Genomic DNA, 9,124 nt, shown 5'->3' with positions numbered 1-9,124 from the left:
TTTGCTGACCAGTTTTTTTTTTTTTAAACTTCCCTTAAGGTTATATTTTTGATAAGATGTGAATTTGACACAAAACTTGATGCAAAAAAGAAAAAAAAAGCCCTCCAGAAAAATGTTTACATAGATTAAAAGCAACCCCCCCCCCACTCTGTGTTCTAGAACTAAAATGGCACAGGACTAACTAGAAAAGAACAAATTTGCATCTGAGAAGTATAGCAAATCAAGCCTGTGTTACATATATAGTTCACTAGTGAGAATTATAACTTTAGGGATCATATACTCTTGGCCCACATTTCCAGAGTAAAAAAATACGTAAGTCCCAGAACACAGAGGATACACTAACTACAGGCAGCAAAGTTACTACAGGAGAAATGGGCATTTGAAGCGCTGGAGGATAGGAGTTAAATTCCACCATTCAAATCCTTCCCACTCTAATCCCATCAAGTCAAAGTTAAGCAGGGCTTTACCTTTCCAAGGTTATCACATGCATACATATTGAATACAGGCATAGAAACTTGGCACTTTTATTTGGGTAACAAAGGGTGTCCAAATTATATTGAAAAATAAATCCTAGTATCACTCCTGTAAAAAAATTTTTTTTCCGCACACTTTTCACACATGATTTATGCAAAAGAGAAGAAAATACACATAATTTTATAATAGCTTAAACTTTTTATTCCCTACCATTGACATTTTGTCTTGCGTTTTCTTTCCGTTTTCTACAATTTCCAACTGATACCTGAATTTAATACTGTTTTTAATCTGCTAAAGACATTAACTGTTCTCTAAGTCTAAGGATTATATAGTTTTAGTATAAATATATATCACATATTTTCGTAAAATTTGACAAAACTGAATAGGCATGCCTTGTCTGAATGAAGTCCATGCTCCTTCCAATGTTTATAAAATCTGATTTAGTGCTCAAAGCTCTTGGTAGTCACTCTTCTGTTACAACAGTCTTCCTTTTGAACTGCCACTCAATTTCTGACATAACAAGCAATAGGAAAACCAAAGAATTATGTTCATCTCAGTTCTTCCTTTTGACACTATAAAATAATGTGAACGTTAAAAAAAAAATACATCTCAAACTCAATACATTCAAAGGAGCTGAGTTCCTCCTTTAAAGGTAGTCACCTCGGAAGGCCACTGCAATATTAGTAACCAAATCCTTCGAAACTCTTTTGGGATTGCTTTCAAAGCCAGGTGCATACTTTCTACATTATCTGACAGTTAGGCTTGATTTCTGAAAACTACCATTTGGTGTGCCAAATAATGCTAACCATTAAGCTGGGCAACAGTTGTTGTTGTTGTTTTTAAACAATGTTTAATCATGAAACTAATAGCCTGTGATTTAATTAACTTTGAATGCAAACCCAACAGGCTCTGAGCAACGATAGGTTGCTGGCATTGGAAAACAACCTTCCAGCACAGTTGCTACACAGGGTAACATTCATTAGCTGTCTATGTTCTGGCATATTTGCTTAAAGTGACATCTGAGAGTTAAAAATCTATTCTTTCTAAAAGGAATATCATTCTTTAAAAAAAATTTATTCCTTTAAAGCATTACTGTCAAAATAGTACTATGCAAGCATTTTGTTAGCAAGTAGTTCTTCTTAGTTTACCAATAAAGACTACTTAAAAAAACAAAACAAAACCAAAAAACCTGAAAGCAAATAACCAGAGTATGTGCTTCCAGGCTTTTTATTATTAACCAAAGATAAAAGTAATTTCAAATTTCTAAGGTTCTAAAAACACAAAACAAACAACCCCAAAAGTAATAAAAACACATCAAGAACCAAACTACAATTTCTGAGCTGCACTGTTTATTTTGCTGCTTGAAACCTAAGTGACAGTATGCCACTGTAATTATGGGGTTTCATCTAAACCTTTACTACACTGCAGGTACAGAAATATACGGACACATTTTCTGGAGAATTGACATTTTGCAAAATGCAGCAAACATTTTCATTTATACATGAGAAAAGGAAGTGTTCAAAAGGGTATGCATTTCAAGTTATTGCAGGTTATTTGTGAGAGAATTTCTGCAGGTAAAACATGTTTAAATTTAACCAACAGTAGCATGTCAGTGTATTTAAAATCATGACAAACATCTTCTCTCTGGTCATGTTGCCCATGACAAATTACTATGATGTTGTGTGTTTAGGACAAGATGTCAGTACAGCATAAATCCCATGGTATTTTGGTTTTCTTCTGGAGATTAAAGCTGTTTTTCTTGGGATAAATGCAGCAGCAAAACACAAACCAGCTGATCAAAAAAGCACTTCTGCCATAACTCCAACAATTTTCAGGACACATCAACTGACAGTAGTTTTGCCTTTCCCAGTTCTTTTAAGGATTACATCTCTGCACTGTTGTCTTAAGCACGTCTATAAAAGCTTGTTCTCTGTTAAGCCAGTTTACTGACTACAGCCTGGTTGAGGGAATTTAGTTGGTTGGTCCATTTATCTAGTGCGGTATACCGTGCACCACCTCTCTTCTGATGATCCAGTTCAAGGAGTTGATTGACTTGGTCAATTCGGCCATGAATAGTGCTGGAAATAAATAAAGAGACTTTTTCACAAAGCATGACTCCTGAATGTTTCATATAACATTCACATTATCAGTAAATGCAGGAGAAAAACCTGCTGCCTTTGTTAATGAGTGAATTTAGAGTGAGTCAGAGTGTTTACTAGCTTCTTCCAACTAGCAGGAAACCAGACTTCATCTACCTCTAGAAAGAATCTTTTGATAGACTTAATCTGCTTAATCAAGGGCAAATGGTATTAGTAAAGCTTTCAGTAACTTACTACTTTTAAGAAAAAAAAAATCCAAAACTGTTTTGTAACATATACTCTAGGCTTAAAAACATAAAAATTACTATTCATTAATAATTATTTCGCTGTATATAGGGCATGACAAAAATGAAAAACCTTTCTGAAAAGACATGGAACTTTATGAGATCCTATGTTTAAGATTATCAATTAATCAAAAATGTCCACACAAAGCCAGGCACTGGTGGCTTACACCTATAATCCTAAGCTACTCAGGAGATCTGTGGAATGAGGGTCAAAGCCAGCCTGGGCAGGAAAGTCCATGAAAGTCTTATCTCCAATTCACCACCAGAAAACCCAAAGTGGAGCTGTGGCTCACGTGGCAGTGTGCTAGCCTTGACTGAAAAAGTTTAGGGGCAGTGCTGAGGCCCTGGGTTCAAGCTCCATGAACAAAAAAAACAAAAAAATGAAAACAAAAAGTCCAGCTATACAAATATCTCTTCTAATAGAAAATCATAACCACAGAATACTCTTTGTGAAAAAAATCAACAATTCAAAACGTATGGTCCCAAACATTCTGCGATTTAAGAAGTTTTAGATTACTCACTTATCCAATATGCACTGCACCAGTAAGCTTTCCACGTCAGCTACATCTATGTTCAACTCCTATGAAAAAAGATTCATTTTAAAAGCTCCAACATTTTATATGATCATTCTGATTTTAAATTCATTTCCACCACTGAAAGGAAAAGGTTTAATTTCTATTTTTAAACGATCTTTCCCCCTGCTCCCCATATACTGGTGGGTGGTTGAACCTTGTACTTTAAGACATGCTAGGCATGTGCTGCGCTTGCCTACGGAGCTAGGTATAAAGAGAGTTGTTTTTAAAAAGGAAAAATTCATAATTGCAAGCTGGGCACTGGTGGCGCATGCCTGTAATCCTAGCTATTCAGGAGGCTGAGATCTAAGGATCACAGTTCAAAGGCAGCCTGGGTAGGAAAGTCTGTGAGACACTAAATCTCCAATTAACCACCAGAAAACCGGAAGTGGCATTGTGGCTCAAGTGGTAGAGCACTGGCCTTGGGCTGAAGAGCTCAGAGACAGTGATCAGGCCAAGTTCAAGCCCACAACTGACCAAAAAATAAATAAATAAATAAAAATCGTAATTGCTTCAACATATCTTCTAAAACATAGATCTGATGAAGATCTGATAAAGACCAAACTCAGGAACTTGCACATGCAGTGCTAGGCAAGTATTCTACTGCTGACCTACAACCAGAGCCTTAATCCTGTATTTTTTTTCCCCCAGGGCTGAGGACCGAACCCAGGACCTTGCATGCACCGGGCGGGCGCCCTTCCGCTGGGCTAAACCCCCAGCCCCTAATTCTGTAGTTTTTGAAAAACTGTGCCAGTCTTGGGGCTTCAATGCTCACGGCTGGTGCTCTATCACTGGAGCCATACATCTACTTCTGGCTATTTTAGTGGTTAATAATTAGAGTCTCATGGACTTTCCTGCCAGGCTGGCATTGAACCATGATCCTTAGATCTCAGCCACAAGAGTAGCTAGGATTACAGGCTTGAGCCACTGGCACCCAGCTTCTTCTTCTTTTTTGGCCTATCTTGGGACTTGAACTCAGGGCCAGGCACAGTACCTGAGCCACTTTGTGCTCAAGGCTAGTGCTCTACCACTTGAGGCACAGTACCACTTCGGGCCTTTTCTAAGTAGTTTATTGGATATAAAGAATCTCACAGACTTTCCTGCCCATGCTGGCTTTGAACCATGATCCTCAGGTCTCAGAGACCTGAGAAGCTAGGATTATAGGCAGGTGTGGTGTGAGTCACCAGCCCTCGGCTCCCAGCTTCTTTTGAAGTATATTTTGTAGTGGTTAGGTGGGTCTTCATCTACGTTATATTTTAATCACTATTGTGATGGGCTGGAGAAATCTCTAGAAGTTTAGCAATTAAAAATTGTTTGGATACAAAGTTAATGACCTTTTCCCCTAAACTCAATTTATACCCACACCTAATAGTAAAACAGATAAATTACACTAAATTAAAATATATATGTAACACCTCCAATTTAGCGCCACTCTTGGGAAAAGGAATATAATACATTTATCAGAATGATACATATCATTAAAACCCATGAATACAAGTACCTTAGAAATAAAAGGAATATGTATTCTTGTGTAAGGCTTAATTAATTTTATGAGCACTTGTGTCCTGATGTTTCGCAAAAGTTCTGAAAGACAAAAATAGATTTGTATATAATTGCTTGTGTATCTTCATGAATCACATACTTCTAAGCCATTTTAATTCAGTTATGGGAGATCCTCTCAAAATGTATCCTTTTGCTTTGTGAGGCCTTAAGAGTGTTTATATCTAAAAATAGCTGGGTCCAATGGATACACTGTGTGACCAGAGGCTTCCTTTCCTGTAATGCTTGCTCCACCCCTGCTCTGTAGAAACTCCACTACAATGTCCTTCAGCCCTTCACACCATGAACAGGGTCTATGCAAAAGCTCTGACTAGGTAACAGCCAAGTTCCCTGCCCTATGTTTTCCAAATCTATAGTATTACATTTCATGTACTTTTTCAATTCCCTAAGTTTTGTTTTTTTTTAACATACAATTGCCTTTTTAAATTTTCTTTTCTTTTTTTGCCTTTTTTAATTTTAAAAACTGGATCTGAGTTCACGGATAATGTTTCTATACTGTCTACACCTACAAAGTACACTACCATTCAAGACTCATTAAAGAATTTTCTTTTTGCAGTACTGGATCTGACCTTATGGCATGGGGAGAGGGGCTTGCTTGCTAAGCAGGTGATTAGCCCTTTAGTCATGCCCTTGGCATTTTTTTTTTTTTTTGCTTTTTTGCATTAGTTATTTTTGGGATAAGGTCTTGAATGTATGCCCAGGCTGACCTGGATCTGGATCCTCCTATTTACATTTCCCATGTATTTGAGATAACCTAGCTATAAATTAGGATGGGGTCTTGCTAATTTTTTGTGTGAGCTGGCTTAGAACTTGGATTCTCCCAATTTTTACCTCCCAAAGAGCTGAGATGATACATGTGAGCCACTAGTGCCTGGCTTACATTTTTTTCTATTGTTATTTTCCTTTTTTTGATGACACTGAGGTTTGAACTCAAAGTCTTATGTTTTAAAGTAGATGTTCTACTATTTGAGCCACACCCCTAGATCTATTTGGTCTAAAAATGACGATTTTCAATCTTCTATCTGTAGAAACCATGATGAATCTGAGTTTCAAAGCAAAGTTATTTTTTACCTGTTCTTAGCCTATTAACTTTCTGGCATACCAAATGACATAATGTAGGTTTTATAACCGTTTTTAGAGAATAAGTCTAAACAATTTAGTCATTAAAAACAATGTGACAATTGAAGGAAACGATAGGCGTTACTTCTAAATTATTCTTCAAAAATTTCTGATGCACCTGGAATTTAGGTATTTAAATGAATTGTTCCAAAAGGTCATTTAAAAATCTCCTAAAAGCTCCATAATAGGGCAATTGCACTCGAGCTGCAAGTGACCCCCAAAACAAAGAGATGATTTTTGTCTGGCAATTAAGTGTAAGTTACTAAAGATCTCATTCACTTACAGGCATGAAGATGTGCGATGTGACCTTGGCTTTGTGTAGTAAATGCACCTAAGCCATTACCTATAGATAGCAGAATATTTTGAAAGCTTTTGACAAATCATTTCACTTTGAACTTAAGCATGGATACCTAAGTTAGAGTAAGAAAGATAAAGTGTAAAAGGCCACCTCTAACAAAACATCAGCTAGGAACTTGATTTTACTACAATGAAATTGGCTGAGTTTTGTTTATTTTTTGGTCGGTCTTGGGGCCTGAACTCTGGCCTGGGTGCTGTCCCTCAGCTCTTCAGCTCAAGGCTAGTGCTCTACCACTTGAGCCATAGTGCCACTTCAGGCTTTTTCTGTTTGTGTGGTGCTGAGAAATTGAACCCAGTGGCAGAGTAGCTTTGTATGTTGTGACAGAATTTAGAAGCATTTGCAGTAACAGAAAGAGAATTCAGTTATCAGAAGAAGCATACCTTCAATGTGTTCTCTTATGAAAGGGTCATCCATGATGTTGCTATGATTTGTTTTCAGAATCTTTTCAAATTCAGTGATGTCATTATTCTGATAGGCACTGATAGAAAAAAAAGTAAATTTTGTCAAACATGAATTCATGTTAACCATAATCCAGAGCCTGTTTCTCAATTTTTATACTTAAAAGTCTAAATTGTTACTTTATTAAACCACAGAAATTGAATTAAGCATATACGCACTCTTGCTTTTAAAAAAAAATCAGCTTCCAAGTAAAAGATGCAGCTCAGTGGTAAAGCATATGCTTAGCATGCACAAGGCCTAGACTCAATTTCCAGCATTCCCGCCCCTCCCTCAATTTCCTTTTTAATACTTAATAAACAAGTCTTCCGGGTTATGGACTATATGTATATTTAATTATTTTAAAAAAATCTTAGTTTTGTTAAAAGTTGACAATGAAACGTAACTATTCAGTGCCGTTGCTTTCAAGTTAAATTGTTCATTTGATTCCTAATCACTCTTAATGTAAGAAACTACTACTAGTACTCTATGAAGGAGTTCAGTGTTCTCTTTAAGTAGAAAAATATATCCTCTCTGAAGATTATTCCTCAGTTTTATCTTCTAGAAAGCTACCAGCAATTGTCAAAACTTTTCAAAATAAACTCTTTGGTTGTCCAAACTCTCTGGCTTTAGAGCAGAGACTATAAGCGCAACATCAGTGGTGGATAATGAATGAGCGTACACAGAGAGCAGCGGGGCTCCTGCTGCAGCAGGCCCAAGGCTGAATTGTGCTCGTATTGTTTCTAGGGATCTGGTATCTACTCTCGCAGGAGTTCTGTAAGGCACTATGGGATCGCTAAGGGTGCTGAGAAGGAAGAAGCCAACCTTCTGGATATGGCACCACTGTCTGCTTTATATGTAAGACATATCCTCAACATTCTGCACGCCTCTGCTGTGCTTCCATCTGTTGGGTCGCAATGTAACTTCGTGTTAGGGACAGGTGATTCAAGTGCTCCAACAGGAATTAGTTTCCTCTAGTCTGCTGGCAACTGACTAGGAAGATAAAATTAGGAAGCATTACTTTCTTACCTACTCCAAACACATTACTGTAATCTACTATAGGAGGATATATTCAAGTACTGAAAACATTTGCACGTTAGCTTATTTGCATACACATATTTTAACTGTGAGGTATTTTCTCATTTCTTGCTCTTGCTTTTTTCTTTTTTTTTTCCCTTTCCTTAGTGTTATACAAAATGGAGGACTACTCAGGGTCACTAGTCAGACTAAAAATTTTATAGCTTTAAGTTTCTAAGTTCACGGACAGAAATTTCACTGGGGCAAATAGATATAAAATACAAAGGTAATATCACTGCTTTTCAAAGGGTTGATAAATGAGCTCTTCAATCCATCTTAATATATGTAACCAATTTACTTTTTATAAAATGATCATTTCTAGGGCTAATTTTTTTCTTAATATTTTCCTAAAAAGTTCAAAGTGCTCTTTAGCAATGTAGTGTTATAAATATTTAAAAAGTAGTTTGAAGTTAAGCAAAATGTTTAAAAAGGGTTTTTTTGGGGGTGATAGTGAGGTTTCAACTCAAGAGTTTTAACCTGCTTGCCAGGGTCCTCCACTACTTGAACCATGCTCACAACAGTTGTCACTTTTAGGCGTTTTTAGAATGCTTTTTTATACCCGAGCCAAGATCCCATTTAGGCTTCCTTTGTAGGTAGGATAACAGGTATATACCTCTAGGCCCAGCTTGTATTGGTTGAGATAGGGTCCTATAAGCTTTTTACCCAGGCTGGCCTCAAACTATAATCCTCCCAATGTCTACCTCCCACATTGCTCGAATTACAGATGTGAGTCACCTCATCTAGTTTAAAAATCATTTTGAATTTCTAACCAGATCAATTCATAGTTAATGTGGCCAAGTGGAGATAAAATAAACTGCTTGAAATTAAGATGGAAAAGTGTCTTTTTATAACTAAAATCAACCTGATTCAATAAAAATGTATTAAAGTAGATTAAAGAAGCAAACAGAAAATTCCGATGTCATAACATGGCAATTTATAGTTTTTTTAATCCTCCATATGCTCTTAGAATCCTTAAAATCCTGACTCTTACTTCTTATGGCTAAAATTAAGGTTTGTGTGTGTGCTGACCCTGGGGACCGAACTTAGCCTTGGTGCAGTCCCTGAATGTTTTGCTCAAGGCTAGCCCTCTACCACTAGAGCCACAGCTCCATTTCTGGTTTTTTTGTTTTTTGTTTTTTTCCTGTG

General features: G+C 36.8%; 1 protein-coding gene across 1 annotated transcript in view; it reads right to left on the bottom strand.

Moving 5' to 3' along the window:
* Positions 1-500: 500 nt before the first annotated feature.
* The window catches only part of Cops2 (COP9 signalosome subunit 2), a 30,016-nt gene continuing 21,392 nt past the window's right edge, over positions 501-9,124 (bottom strand). The window contains exons 8-12 of the mRNA XM_013009963.1: positions 7,727-7,853; positions 6,847-6,944; positions 4,931-5,013; positions 3,379-3,437; positions 501-2,552 (exon numbers count right to left, since the gene is read on the bottom strand). Of these exons, the coding sequence (XP_012865417.1) occupies positions 2,408-2,552; positions 3,379-3,437; positions 4,931-5,013; positions 6,847-6,944; positions 7,727-7,853 (512 nt within the window). The 3' untranslated portion in view covers positions 501-2,407. The remainder of the gene's footprint in view (positions 2,553-3,378; positions 3,438-4,930; positions 5,014-6,846; positions 6,945-7,726; positions 7,854-9,124) is intronic.

The sequence above is a fragment of the Dipodomys ordii genome, unplaced genomic scaffold, assembly GCF_000151885.1.
Source record: "Dipodomys ordii isolate 6190 unplaced genomic scaffold, Dord_2.0 Scaffold11, whole genome shotgun sequence".
Classification (NCBI taxonomy): Eukaryota; Metazoa; Chordata; class Mammalia; order Rodentia; family Heteromyidae; genus Dipodomys; species Dipodomys ordii.
This window is presented reverse-complemented; position numbering and strand designations above follow the sequence as displayed.